At 37.2% G+C, this 15,611-nt stretch overlaps 1 protein-coding gene across 5 annotated transcripts in view; it reads right to left on the bottom strand.

The window, feature by feature from the left end:
• Positions 1-15,611, bottom strand: part of ICA1 (islet cell autoantigen 1) — a 66,688-nt gene that overhangs the window by 12,634 nt on the left and 38,443 nt on the right. For all 5 annotated transcript variants that reach the window (XM_041408817.1, XM_041408818.1, XM_041408821.1 and 2 more), the window contains 4 exons: positions 11,140-11,265; positions 10,859-10,957; positions 4,671-4,765; positions 2,611-2,660 (listed from right to left, as the gene is read on the bottom strand). In XM_041408817.1, coding sequence (XP_041264751.1) covers positions 2,611-2,660; positions 4,671-4,765; positions 10,859-10,957; positions 11,140-11,265 — 370 coding nt within the window. The remainder of the gene's footprint in view (positions 1-2,610; positions 2,661-4,670; positions 4,766-10,858; positions 10,958-11,139; positions 11,266-15,611) is intronic.

Below are 15,611 nucleotides of genomic sequence, written 5' to 3'. Positions count from 1 at the left end.
AATTCTCTATTGTGAAATAAAAACTGAATCCCAAACTCTTTCAAGAGAATTGCCAATCCCTTCCAAGAGAAACTTCAAGGTGTGTTCAGAACCAAAGGAAACAGAACAGCTTGTTGTTTGTAGCACTATCTTCATACGGCTTTGCTAGGACAGAAATGTGCTCCAAGCACAAGAATCAGCTGGTCATTTAAGAGCCCATAAGCACATCTGATTACACTCTATATAGATATAGACAGCAGAGGGATAAAAACATATGAACTAATATACATGATGCTTTCATAAAAGCACAATGCACAAAACTAAAGGGGAAAATCCCAACATTAAACTGTCTGGCAGAGGGGAAAAGAAAATCAGAAAGAGAAGTTCATGACAGGTGGGATATGGATGGCCACAATTCTGTAATGAAAAAGGTACAACTGTTGCCCAAAGCCTGCCTTAGTTGAGTGGTAAACATCATGGAGCAAATCTTAAAGGCATCTTTAGCATAGTAAGGGAAAATGCAGAGCAAACGATAATTTCATGAAGTTATGAAGTAGAAGTAGAAGTAGTTGGTGAGGAAAACTAAGAAGCAACATAGCTCCCTCACTAGAAGCACTGTATCTGTATGACTTTAGAATATAGAGAGTAATTAAAGAAAAAAAATCTCAGCGGTGGCACAGACCTGCTGGCGTATGAAGATGGAAAAATTTAGAAGATCAGTAAGAACTATTTCAAAACACTTCAGTTCCTTTTAGGGGTGATGAAGAAAGAGACAGAACAAGGTATTATAGTGAAATATTTTAGAATCCGTAAGTAACTGAGATTCTAGAAAATCTGCTAAGAAAATGTAAGTCAGATTTTGTACCCATATATATTAAAATATTTTGCCAAAGATAGATCTGATCTAATTAATTGCAAAATGGGTGAAGCTTCAAAACACTAGGAAAGTCCTAATATTGTGTCTTTGTTACAAAAAAACACCCAAAGAACCATAATTAAACAGTGACTCAAATAACTGGAAGCTACTACTGCCTGGTAGATCACCATTAATCCCAGTCAAAAGATTAATGGAATACCATTCAGTATGGCATCCAGCAAAAGAACATGAGCGTAATAAATGCTCCTCTAATAATTTACTGTTGATTTCATAGAAAGCAGACCTAGTTGAAAAAAAAACCAGCTAATTTAATTCTTCGATAAAACAAAGAGCTTTTTTCAGTAAAGATATTTGTTTAGAAACAACTTGACTTTGCACTGCCTTCCAGCTGAAAAGTTAGCACTGCGTAACATCTACATTGAACATATTGAATAGATTAGGAATGTGACAACTAACAGATGTCAAAAACACGTTGTTAGGAGGAATAATTGCAGAGCAGAAGTGTTTCTAGCTTAGATCTGCAAAGCTTTACTGTTTTACCCATTGCTAGTCAATGGCTTTAGCAGTCATCTGGAAGTAAACACAAAATCACTCTAGAAAAAAATGTGCAAACAACTAACAGACTATTAGAGGTGGTCAGTCAGTCCACTCATTCTGTTGCTGTAGTCAGAGCTGGGAAAATTCAATAACACCAAGTTGTAAGTTACATCTCCAGGACTAAGGAATAAAAGCCATGCTGTAGAAAGGACAAATGAATCCTGGAAAGCTGTGACTAAAAGTAACTGAGTCTTGGTTAATAATGCATTCAGATATGACCTTCAAACTTGATGTTGCAGCAAAACGGGATGTTCTTCTTGGATATAGAAAGAGTAATGTGATTTTACCTTCTAGAAACATAACAGGTGAGAACAAGATCAAAAATCTCTTGTCCAGCTATGTATTTCATATTTGAAAAGGGATATTGTAAAGTGGAGTGGAAACAAAAACCTCCAAAATAAAGATGAGATTATGAGTTCAAGACATCAATACAATTAACCCACTCAAATAAAGATTTGAGAGTAGTCTTGACTTTCATGTAGTACCTTGTAAGTATCTTAATGAAGGATAAAATATAACACATTAAAATTATCCACCATTAATTTAGTAGAAAAAGTTAGATCATCCTGAAGAATTCCATGGATGAAGATTCCACTTTTTACAGTATTTCACCACCCTCACTGCAAGCACTTGCTTCTTAGTATGTACTCAGAAGTTCCCTTTTTATCACTAGTATCTATTCCCTCCTTTCTTTCTCAGTGCACTTCCAATTGGAGCCTGGCTGTGTCACTGGGTAATAACAACACATAAGGTCATTGGCAGCAGCTGAGTATGACCTTGCCTGGCTTTTGGGCTGAAGTTCCACTGAATTCATCAAGTTTTTCACAGATTACAGTTTAATGACTGGAAGAAACTAGTCAGCTATGTGGCACACCTCCCTTGTCTCACCTGCTAACATGCAGATCCCTTTCTTGGAGGGTACATGCCCCGCGTAAGAATTAGGCTTTGGAACACAAGCTATTTGACCTGTCTGAGAATGACTGAATGAAATGCAGTGGGATGTAACATGCAAGGGATTAACAGATTCTCCTGGCCTTTGGTTTTATGCATTTGTAGGGATTTGCTGGGTGAGGCTGATACAGGAAATAAACCAAAGCAAACAAAAAACCCCAAGTATTACAGCACTTATGGAGCTATGATAACATGAAACATAATACCTGAATAGTTCGATTCCTTGGTATGGCTCTCGTCATCTAATGAAATCAACCTTAATTTGAAAGAATAAGAAAAAAATTGGAAAAATAATTCCAGGGCTCTAAAATAACAATACATTTTCCTCTTTTTGGTCAAATCATTACAGATTCATATCATTAACAAATAAACTGTAATAACAGATGGACTCTTGCATTTGCTGGTCTGTTGTTACCTTTTATTGTTTCATTGGCAGGTCTGTTGAAAATGAAAATTAGATTGAACTAGCAAATTCTATCAGCTTCCATTTTTAGTCTGACTCAACCTCTGCTGAAAAGTATTGTGTATTCTGTGTTTGCACATTTGATCTTGCATAGCTATTACGAAGGAGCTACAACTGTTCCCCAGCCCCCTCCCCCTCCTTCTCCTCAAAGTGGCAACCAACCACTTTGTGCTTCTCTTTTTAACAGCAACTAATTAAAAATCAACAGTCAGGACAGTTTTGCCCCATGCCAGCAGATTTCTAAAACAACAGATCAGCAGCGTTGATGAAAAAAGCCCTCAACAGGGAAAAATAAAGGCACAGTTTATGCACAATTCTTATACAGAGGTGATCTCTTCAGTGAAGAATACGGAGTTTCCAACTGCTATTACTTTGTGTAAAGCCATTCAGGGAGTAGAGACTGAAGCAGCCACAGAGCTGGTGAAAAGGACTGTGTAGGCACATTCCTCCTACCCTCTAGTGACAGGACAGAAAAAGACACCTCCTCGGCTCTTGGGGGTAGGACTGTGGTAGAGGAAAATTAGATTCAGGCCAAATTCTAGTATAATGAATGTTTACTGTGAATGGAAAATTCGTGAGGATTTAAAAAGCTTTGTCTTGTGTAATTCTTCTCAAATCTTAGATGTTTGTTTACGGTTTTAGACAGCAAAAGGGTGACATATTTTGTCCCTCACTTTTATACCAGACAAGGACAAAGATAATCCATAAACAAACACAAGTACAACCATGACATGGCATCTGATGCATTTCCTGGTAGGTACCAATGCACACATCTTGCATAAATCACACATTCATTCTAGAAATTTACATTCAACACTGAGGAGAGAGCTATTTATTAAACTCTATAAATGTTGCATGAGATAACACAGATGGACATAAGTGCTGTGGAGACAACCACCTACCAAATAGTACTTAGTCACGTCATTTCTAATATCAACAGCACCAAATCTGAGCAATGTATAAAGTGGTATTGGTCAGTGGTTCTGAATCTGAACCAGAAAAATGACTAAAAATCTGAACTCCTTAAAAATCCATTATTATAAATAGCCAAGCAAAACCCACTAATCAGTCAAGCTGTTCTCTGCTTTTTGACAATTGATCCTTTGCTGGGTGCTTCATTTAAGCAGGGATAGTCAAAACAACAGGTGGCAGCAGGATTGTATCAACACTGCATCTCCTGGCAACCGAATCCTGATGGTCAGGTAGGGGAGGGATCGCATCGCTTTCTCCTGTTCTCCTCTCCCCACAGCAGCCCATTCATAAGTCTCTCTCAGCTCAGAGCTACAGGTAACTCAAAACTTGACAGCATCAGCTCACTTAGATGTACTTTATACTAAGTACCTACTGCTTCATTGGATTACTAACTGATGCTGTATACATTACAAAAACTAATCGCTGCTTGGAGCAATCAGTAATCTATATCCTATTTCCAGGTGAAAGGAGATGCTGCTGAAAGGAGAAATACAATGCTCATATATCTTCTCCCATGTATAGTTGTTTACCATTCCTTTCAATAAAGAAAAAAATGAAGCAAAAGCAGAAAAAAATAAAAAGAAGACCAGAAAAGATGAAAAACACATAAGGCTTTTTTGGGCCTTTTAAAACCTCTTAATTTCGTCATCATTAAGTTTATTAGTTTTGATGTACACATTCCAACATTTCAGGATTTTTTATATTGAGGTAACCAGTAAAATTAGACTAGCTGTGCCTGTATCTCTACTTATGTTTGGTGACTTTAGCAACCAGGAAGCAGATTACAGACAAAAATACTTATTATTTTGATATACAGGACATGTGACTTACTGACTCTGCTGATCTTCCACTGAATTGGTGCTCTCAATCTGCTGGTCCTCCTTTTCTGCTTTTTCTGTTAGTTTATTCACAGGATCTTGCAAGCTCTAGATCATAACCATAATATAAATGTAAAGAAGAAAACCAATTAGAATCAGGGAAGCTAAAGTGTGTCATTTGAGACCAAACCTGATTCTAGAACCAGGAGAAATCAAGCAAAAATGGTTTTATACCATATCAAAACAGTATCTGACTCAAGCAGAATTAAAAGTGTTAGAAGATACTCATTCAAATTGAGTCTGTGAACACACTTTGTATAAGAAGGTGGCATGTGGCAACTTCTAAACTCATGATCTGTTTCTAATATTTTTAAATGATTACTTCTTTTCAATATTTCTAAGTAAATCTATCTACACCATGTACAAAGCAGGCCAGATGGCATTTTTCTTTGCTATTTTGGGGATTTGCTTATTTTTTCCTTCTCTTCCTTTTTTTAAGATGAGAAAAATAAATTCTTTACATCTGTTTGTTCCTCATATACTGCTTATTTTCTTATTTATTCTCTTTTTCCCCTGCACAATTGTTTACACAAACTTGGCAACTGCAGTGCTAGTGGGAAGATACTGATTGTATCCTGAATCTGGAAACAAGGGTTAAAATCTGGGATGATAGTTTGATGAAGGCCAGGTGTGGTATTATGAAACCCTACTGTCCCTTTGCAGTCTGAAAGGTTGTACTACAAGGTAACGACGTGCAGCATTTTTTAAACCAAAATTTGGAGATCAGACCCTACTGTCCCTTTGCAGTCTGAAAGGTTGTACTACAAGGTAACAACATGCAGTTTCATGGTGAGCATTTTTGAAACCAAAAGTTGGAGATCACAACAAGCCAACACAAGCATTATAGACTGACTCTGAAGTGATGAATATACTACTAGCTGTCACTCTTATGTATCAATTAGAAATTCTGTCTAAAAAAATTAAATAAAGGAACACAGTAATTAGGTAAAGCAGATGTTAGCAATGTAAATATTTCTATCTCTATCAAACGGTTTTGCTGTGAAGGTGAAAGAATTGCCTCTTTCTAAAGTTCGACTCAGTTTCTGAAAAATTAAACCATGTTATATGTGAATTGTCTTGGCCATTTGTAATTAAGTTTATTAATGTTGCCTTGATAGTAACAAGAGTGCATCGCATCCCAACTTATTCTCATGCCCCCCCTGCCCAAGGGTAAAACAGAGAAGTCACCTTCTACACAAACTTAAAACCCACAAAAATGTAGTGGTTTTACATCTGGAATTTGAACAAAACATGAATGTGTTTCATGAGAAAAGTAAAATGAAAAACCACAGCCTAATTGACTGAATAAAAGTTAGGGTGCCCAGCCCATCTGTCACAACAAAAGCATTCCCAGACATGCTGCAGGTCTTGTTTCCACTGCTCTGTTAACCAGGACAGAGGAGTTCCCAGAAGGAGCATTCCAGTTTCTGCTTGGTTCAGTATTTGTCTGTATAAGGAATCTACACTTCAGTATTTTAGAAACTAAACTTCTACATTTGTCATGTGCTGCTTTTTCCCCCCCTCTCAATAAGCTAATTCTGCATAGAACTGCTGATTAATTTGTCATAAGCAGCCTCAGCACCGCAGACATGGTCAAAAGAAGGTCACAAAAGAAGGTCACAAAAACAGCAATAATAAAAAAAAAGCCTTAAAGAAATGAACCTTATTCTGAGGTTGCCACTCTTTTATTTGACACTGTTGCTACCCAGAGTCACATGTAAGTGTACTTCTTCTCGGATGCTGAATAAGGACACCAGCCAGCTCAGCTAGATAACCTATGTATGGATGCCACCCTTCACCTGCATATGTACTGGGTATCGATTAGACTGCGCTTCTTGCGTTATTAAAATTTATGGGAATTATTCCATTGACTCCAAGAAGTTCTGGACTAGAGTTCAAAAATAAATGTCGACTATACTTGCACAAAAGTGCAGTGTAGAGAAATAAAGCAGCTCTGCATTATGGGGACTGTGCTGCCTTGGGCACTTGAACCACCTGGACATCTTCACAACAGGACACACAGCCCACTGAATCAGGAGATGATGGTCAAACAGTTGTGGTTCTCTGCCTGCCACCAAGTATAGCACCTCAGAGCTTGCTCCAAAAGGGTTATAAAGGTTTTGGACAAAAACCAGAATTTCTTTGACCAAGTTAAAGAAAATTATTAGAAGTAAAGTCTGCATATTCACAAAAAAACCTCCAGGGAAATAAGCAGCCTTCTTTAAGGACCTATATTTTAAGAACCTTCCTTCATCAATGTTTCAGGAAATCCGTATTTAAAGGACAGTGATCAAACCACGGAAACAGCATATAGAAATGGAGTTCACAAGTACCTTGGGAAGGAAACAGCATGATAATAATGGCAGTTACTATTTCCTGTATCAGAAAAATAAACATAGCTCTGAAATACAGCTTTGGTTTCAATGGTGATTATTATAAAAATTGTCAATAATGAGAAGCTGTATTTTGATGCAATAATTCCACATAACAACTTTATTTGGACTCAAAATTGGATACCAAATAGTGAAATTATTTTCCTCTACTCTGCATTCTGAGATTCACTACAAACTGAAGTTTTTTTTTTTTTTTTCAAAAAGATTAAAAAAAGCTAGAGAATGAGTATGAAATAAAACTGAATGTTGAAAAAGCCACAGTCAACCATTTTCTAAACAGGAACCCACAGTAATGTGATCACTACTGTCAGCAGGCATAGAAATAAAACAATGATCTTCTCTTAATTGTTTTAGGTTACATTATAAGAAAGGGAAGAAGCCTCACCATCTAGAAAGTACAGTGATTAAACAGTTATGACAACACAGACTGAGTTCAGACCAAAGCGAGCACACTTCATCTGGATGTAGCCCTGTCTTGGCTGCTCAGAGCACACAGATGTGTAACTTCACAGCACTCTTCTGGCTGCTCATGTGGGCTACAATGGATTTTGTTGTGAGCTCCATCACGTTTGTAGCTTGAAGTAGGATTCTTTATAAACCCATCTTCCCAGCTTCTTAGATCTCTCTTTTACTACAAAAATCAGAGTAAGGCCTTACACACTAGCAGAGCAAGTTCACAATCATTCAATCTGCCTGGTGTGTCCGTCTCTAACAGCAAAAGTCACCCAGTGATATTTCACCCTCTCCCAGGACTCAGACTAAGTATCCAAGCTGACAAGGGATTCCTCCACTGCAGAGTTAACTCTGGTTCCAGCTCAGGCTCCATTTGTGACTGCTACTCACTCACTAAATTCCTTCACCTGCATCTGGGCGCTTTCAAGTCAAGCCAAGATCATCTGGATTGCACATAAAATCTGCCCTCCGCAGTTAACTCAGCAGTGTTGACACGACACTCAGCTCACCCACAGCTCCTCCCAAGTGCCTTGGACAAGTAACACACTTCTTGACAGAGAAAGAATCAAAGCAACACAGCTAAGTTTCAGGAGCCAGGCATACATTCCAAGATGTAACAACATTTATGAAAAAGTGCAACAGCACTGAGGAGACAAAAACTTGAACATATTTCATTTGGAGGGAGAACTGAAGAGGAAGAGGGAAAGCAGGTTGTCTCAGAATTTCCTCCCATCAAGAAAAGAAATACCAAAACCTTTCGAGATGCAAAATCATAGGCAATCTTGTCTATGAGTTAAAAAACAAGAGAGGATACCAGACTACAGCAGAGGTCAGCAGAAGGCAACACTGTTTTAGTACCTGTTCAGACAGAGTACTCCAAGGGAGTACTCCATGTAAGGAGCTCAGGCAGCAGTATTCCAATTCACACAGAAATAAACAGATGCACTGAGATTTCTGCCTTTTGACTCTCTCACCAGTGCAACTATTATTTCTAAGTTAATACAAACTCTTCATAAAGTTTGATATTCTAGCATTTAAATTTAAAGAATGCAACTAAATATTATTTAAGTAACTGGGGTAAATAAATGGTAACAGAAATTAGAAGAAGGTATTATTCATGAAAAGTAGCCCCATAAATAAACTTGAATTCATTTGATATATGTTAATCTCAAGACAATGAAACCTTAATGGCTTTACCAAAACAGCAGCCCATCATCTGTAATAGTAAAGCGCTGGATACAGTAACAGATACTTTTACATCACTATACATAGAGCTGTTAGCACATTAATAATGATCTTTCATCAAGCACAACACTCAAGAGTTACAAAATACAGCTGCAATAGCACAATTATACTGCTCTCTGCACATACCCTGAAGCAAAGAAAACAAATGGGCTGCTTTTCATTAAGAGAGTTTGGCAAACATCTCTAAAGACAATGCTTTCTTTCCAGAAACAATCCCAAGAGGCATTTCAGAGTCTCTTTCCTGAGGTAAACCTGGTACACAAATATATATTTATACTAAAATATACAAATAGCAGTTTTCCAGTACATAGCACCTCTTAATTTTTCAGTAAAACAATCTATGTCTAAATCAAATAGTAACTTGCATTAGTTTCTTGTTTTCAAGTAGAACACTAGTCCTACATTCACGTCTGCTTAGTTTAATTTGTATGAGCAGTATTTTGTCTTTTATGGGATCATAAAAGACAAAAATTATTTGCAAGCATCAAATTCAAAATTTCCATTTAAGAAAGACTCATTTTTGTGGTATCAGGTGGGGTAAAATAGTCTAAAAGAAGTAATTTCCAATTAAATGTAGAGATGGGCACATTGAAATATTCTATGTATATTTTAATCCAGTATATATTCTGGCTTTATATTTTAATGCATAAAGTCAACAACAGACACAGCATCTCCATTGGATACATTTTTAGACCAAAGTTTCTCTACCAGAAACTACATGTCCTTAGATCAGCTATCATACTAGTATCTACCATACTTCGTTAAAAAATAATACCTCATAATCTCAATGTAAAATTAGTTTGCAGCTCCTTTTTAATATATAGTTACTCTGGCATGAACATATGATATGACTGGTAGGGATCAGTTCCCTAACCATAATCACCTATTGTTATTCCACACCCAGGTGTAGCAGAGGTGAGATGGGACTCACCACACCCTCCAGAAGTGACAAGCAGAGCTCACTTACCCTAGTAATGCAACTGAAGTAGCAGCATCTATGATCTATCTAGATCTAATAGTAGCATCTATTCTCTTAGGCAACACAATCTCACCTGATGCAATCACCAGATTTTAATTTAATCACCTTAGCAATCATTTAATGTAAACAATCAGAAACTAATTGCTGGGGACAAGAGATCATGGAGAAGACTTTGGTATAGAAAATAACCCCACACTCCAGAGACTGAAAGAAAAAAAAAAAACCCTGATACTAAAAAGCCAGTAACACAGTCTTACCCCCAAGCAGCTGTTTTCTGAAAGTACAGAATTACATAAAATCCTATAGTTTTAAACTATCTCCTGATTAGCATCATTTATCAGCATACATATCAGTGGAAAAACAGGAAATCACATCTTTTCAGCGCAGAAGGTGAGCAATATAATTGGTTAAGATTTTCCTAACAGAAGCTGCACCCTAAACATATTACAATATTCACAACCATTTTTACAGTTATTTTTTGCTTCATGGGGTTGCTCGCTACATGTGTGGGTTCAATATAGCTGGTATTCCTTTATCATAGATTCCCAATCTAATTTCAAATTTAAATCATAGTGAAATGTTTCACAGGAGGAAGTTCAAAAGGCACAAAGCATCCCCAAATGTCCCTCCTCCTCCATCACAAGGGTACAGCAAAGTAGGTGCATTTTCTTTCCAAGTTTCTTTTCCAAGGTGTCCAAATGTTATTATACATCTTGAAACATCCTATGTGTTGTTCAAATAATCAAACTTTTAGATACAAAAGAACATAAAGAATAAATACCCAGCAACAATAGAGGCTACCTACACAAATTAGGCTGAAATTGTTTTGGATCAAAGCAAACATAAAAACATCTTCAGAAACCTTTTAACATCAGGAAGGTAAGAAAGGAGCCCACCAGCACAGCTGGTCACAAGGACATTAAACAGAAAACCTGTATTTAAATGAAAAGACAAAACAGGGATAAAAGTGTCAGAAAATATATGGAGAAAATATCAACATGCTTTCTACACCCTTGTATGATCTCTTACTGGTTATCACTGGGCAAACACATACATCTATATATTCCTTACCTTTAACATAGTGAATTCATATGGCTGATAACCTTTGAAACTTTCATGGATGGCTGCCATTGTGTGTGAAGTTTTTTCCCAAAAATGAAGCAGCGTTGTCTGTAAGACAGGGTAAAATTTCAGTGCCAATGTTAACACAAATCTGTTTTCAGTGCAGATTTCACATCTTCCCTCCAACACTAGCTACATATTCTTACGGTTGAATATTGCCATGGTAACCTCTTAAAAAGCCACATTAGCAGGAAAACATTCTTTCAGAGGTCAACATTTTCCTTGGATACCTGATAGGTTGTTAACACATGAGAAAGGAGGTTGCATCTGCTGGCTCCCAGAAGATCCACTTTTTGACAGACATCAGTCTTCAGTTTGTCAAAGTTGAGTTTTGCATGTCGCACTTGTGCTTGAACCTTCACAAAAAGGGACAATTGTTTATGTAGTGATTTTTTTTCTCTATTTTTAAGGAAAGATCAAACTAATACAACTTCTAGGGAAATCAGACAACTGAACAGACTCAATAACAGTTTTATTTTCACCAATCCCACTGAAATTAAGATAAACTGGCTGATAAATTATACTCTTACTATCTTCTCTGTTATTGCTTTTTGTAATATATCCAGGGAAGAATTTTTGTTTTCTAACACCTCTTTTGTAAGAGGGATATTAGTATAAACAATTGGAAAAGACAACAATTGGAAAAGATACTTATATTGGTATCTCTTTCAACAAAGACAAATTCAAAGCCCAACCAACAAATTTGGAGCTAAAAGTTTACAACATAATATACAGGTGCACAGTCAGAGACATTTCCATGTACCTACAGCAAGAAACAAATTACACTGATAAAGTTTAAAAGTAAAAAGTTTAAATTCTGTCTGCAATGATACAGCACATCACTATCTTTGGATCACTACAAAAATTTCACTCATTAAAGTTATCCTTCTAAAATGGGAGTGCCTTTTCTGTTTACTGCTATCAGAAAAATATAAAGCCCCCTTTTCCTAGGAACTAACAATTTCATCTTCAAGGGGTTTTACTTTTTCAAATTATTTTTCTACCGCCTATTAAGTACATATACCTGTACGTTAAGTACATATACAAAACCCTGTTCCACCAACTGCACGTGCTTGACAGCAACACTGACGTGATTTGGTATCAGGGTAGAAGATAGATGTGCTCATTTAGTATCCAGGATTTTCCATTTTTGTGACAGCTTTGCTCACTACCAAAATATTATATTAATGAAAGGTATTTGTTTAAATTCTGTAAACAAGTTTTGTTATAATTTTCTTCCAATGGAATGGGAAAACAATCAAACCACAAAATAGAATGAATCTCCTGTAACTCCTTCATAGACAAAATAAAATATTTACCAAAAAAATAAAATGCTTCACAATGAAAACAAACTACTGAAGTAAATCATACATTTCTTTCCTTTTCTGGCCTAACTTGGAAAGTAAAGCCATTTTGTCCAGAAGACCCAAACTCAGTCAAAGATTTGTTGAACTTGTATGCTCCTATCTTCAGAAGTGAATCTGGAACTTTGCAGCAAGTACAACAAATACAGATATTTAATAATGTAATCTGAAATGTTATGTTTACTGTACTTCTGCTCTTCTTTTCCCAAACTCAGAGTATACAAGACCTCCAACCAGGCAGAAAACCAGCCAAAGATCTGTATCACAAATTCATCAGATGACCTACTCATACAAATCGTGGGACTCCTGGATTGCTGGACACGTGGCATCTTTGTTTCACTGATCAGATCAGTTCTGCTTAAGCAATACTGCATATCAGCCTAATCTGTTCATAAGGAAGAAACTACCACAATTCAAAATCTGTCATAAATGCAGAATCTTACAGGTGAGATTTAGAAAAAGATGCTGCAAAATGAAAAAAAGCAAACACTTTTTTCAGTAAAGAGCAGTGCTACTCTACCTTTATAGCTCTGTGTTTACTGCATTCATCCAAAAGAAGAAGTCTTCCAGGGTGTCCTAGGTTACAATATAAAAATGTATTCTATTCCCATCCTCAAGAGCTGCTGAAACCAGGAGGGGCATTGTTTTCTTCCTTATCTCCTGTTAACGGGCCCATCAATGCCTTCCCCCATGACTCAGAGATAATTCCCTCCAGGAGCCATTTCTGTTTAATGGGTAGTCAAGGACTCACCACATGACTCAGAACGGTATCAGCCCATTGTGAGATGCTCTGCCCAGGGGGGAGGAGCTAAGCATACCCACCTGGATATAATCTGGGTTTTGGGACAGAGCAGTCAGTCTTTCCACTGGATTCCCAGAGGAATGGCCACCCTTACCCACTGGTTGCCAGAGGACAGGAGCTACCAGATTGTTTCTACAGGATCACCACTTCAACAAGACCATTCCATCTGGACTGCTACCACCACCCTAACTAGCAGGGTATCAGGCTGTATTCCGACTCTGTCAGTGGTTTTTCTTTTGTATTATTGTATGTATTTGGGTTTTTTCCCCCTTTTCCTAATAAATTGTATTTCTAACTTGGAATCTCTCAGTGGTTTTGCTTTCAAACCAGAACACAGGGTAACTCCACCAAACCACCAGTGAACAAATCTTGAGTTCTAGTAATAACAAAGACAACTGAAACGTCTGACTGGATCTAGTGCTCTCAGCGTGAGTAAAACATCTTACTGAAAACTTGTTTGTTGTCTACACATGTTGGAGAACTCAAAAATACCAGAGGCGTCTCCAGAAGATGGGTAGTCAGGAGATGTTTTAGTGAGGTAAAGAAAGATTTGGTTTTCCTCAGGAAGGAGGAAATGGCTCCAATGGCTTCCACTTCTCAGGCAAGCATGACAAATGCTAAGCTATGATATAAAAAGGAGCAGCTACTGCCAAGACATCTACCATAAGGTATGGAATTTCATGGAAAGCCCCACTCGGTCAGAGTTACACTGGCATGAGCTGAGGCTGCTTCTTAGTTTGGGATCCCCAAGGATTGCTACACTTTCAGCTTGTGCTGGATGGAAGCCCAAGCAAGGTACCATGCTATGCATGCCAGGAATGCCATCCCAGGCACATCTGTCAGGTCCAAACAGCACATGGTTAAAGAGCTTATGGACCTCCAAAACTGAGCAGCAATGGAGGAAGACAGGTGCAGCTGCAGGAGAAGTGTAGAAGCTTTAGCCAGGGCTGGATAAAGACATTTATCCTGTGTTAGGTCCTCAAATCCTTTATTTGCTTTAGCTGCAAGTGCCTGAGAGCACAGTTACAACTTCAGTGTGAAAAGGAGAGTTGTGAAGAAAGTCACGCGCCTGTGCAAAAAGGAACTTCTAACTGAAATCCAAATATGGGATTACGTGCATCTTTTACCACAAAGAATTGCTGCAATGGGTAGGAATTTAAGTAAGAGATGTTCCAGGGCTTTGAAAAAACTAATCTCAGTTACAGCCATGAAAATCCAGAGAAATTCAACTGATGTAAATGGAAATGTGTCACATATATAACCATATTTCACAGTGGTGCAGCTGAGAACAGAATCCCTTTCCTACTCGGTATATCAAGCACTGGTAAAAGCACAGTAAGAACAGCTGTGGCTTTGTAGACTCAAAGTCCAAGTAAGCAAAGAATGTGAATTCTGGGGACTATAAATACTCTGCCAGAGATGGTGAGCCACAATTTAAGAAAAAAAGAAGCACTACTAATTGTAATTATGAATTACTACTCCAAGTTCCTTAAGAAAGGAAAAAAAAATCCATTAAAAAAAAAAAAAAGGCACCTGTATAGTTTGAGTTGCAGTCTTCCTGCATCCATTCTTCAGGGACATTTAGCAAAGAACAAGGCTGGCATTTATCTTAACTGAACATGTAATTAGTGTCTCTTTTAAAAACTAAAGCATTCATAAAGAGAAAGAGGTGATCCACAACACAGTGTGGAATACAAACCCTTATGCTTATTATGCTCATACAGATGATTCAAGATACTTAATGCTGCCTTACCAAATGCTACACATCTCTCTTGCCAACCAGGAAAGATGTGATATTACGAAAACTATTAATTAAGCAAGCTTTTAGGTTTTTTGATATATTGAAAGTTTATTGAGCAGAAGTATTCTCCTTTTTTCAGCAGCAGCGCAGGACAACTAAGAAAGAACACCACACACTGCATCAGCATGACCTGTTGCTTTTTATCTGTGCCAATAAATGCATTTTCAATTGAAATTATTATTATTAGACATCTTTTAAGATTACTTGTTGGCTTCAGGAATTAGGTATTAAACCTTAGTGCTTACAAAGCATAATCTACTTAATACCACACAAGTTATCAGAATGAACGTTTGGTTCTCTACTCAGAGGAAAGCTGATATAATACATACTAATCTTCTTCTCCTTTCTCTGCAATTACTCTCTAAGACATGAGAAACAGAACTTCATTGTTGTCTCAGTACTGCAAATTTTTATTCATATATTTAAATTTATTAATGCTGAACAAAAAAAGTTTCTTGAAAATCCTGGTCTGAAAACTGTCAGGATTTTACTGACCCTAGAAGAACTGCCTTGATCCAAACACAACCTGAACATTTTATGATAAATGAGCTTCCAAGCATCTGAAACTATAGGTGCTAGATGTGATATAAATATCATACAAGAAAATCTTACAGTACTCTTGCCACATAAAAGATTATTACTCTTTCTCTTTTTCTAAGCAGCAACCTGGCGCAACCTGCCTTTAATTTCCCAATGCAAACACCTAAGTACAATATTCATAAAGAGCACACAAGA

This window comes from Onychostruthus taczanowskii, unplaced genomic scaffold, assembly GCF_017590055.1.
Source record: "Onychostruthus taczanowskii isolate IOZ18803 unplaced genomic scaffold, ASM1759005v1 scaffold3, whole genome shotgun sequence".
Classification (NCBI taxonomy): Eukaryota; Metazoa; Chordata; class Aves; order Passeriformes; family Passeridae; genus Onychostruthus; species Onychostruthus taczanowskii.
This window is presented reverse-complemented; position numbering and strand designations above follow the sequence as displayed.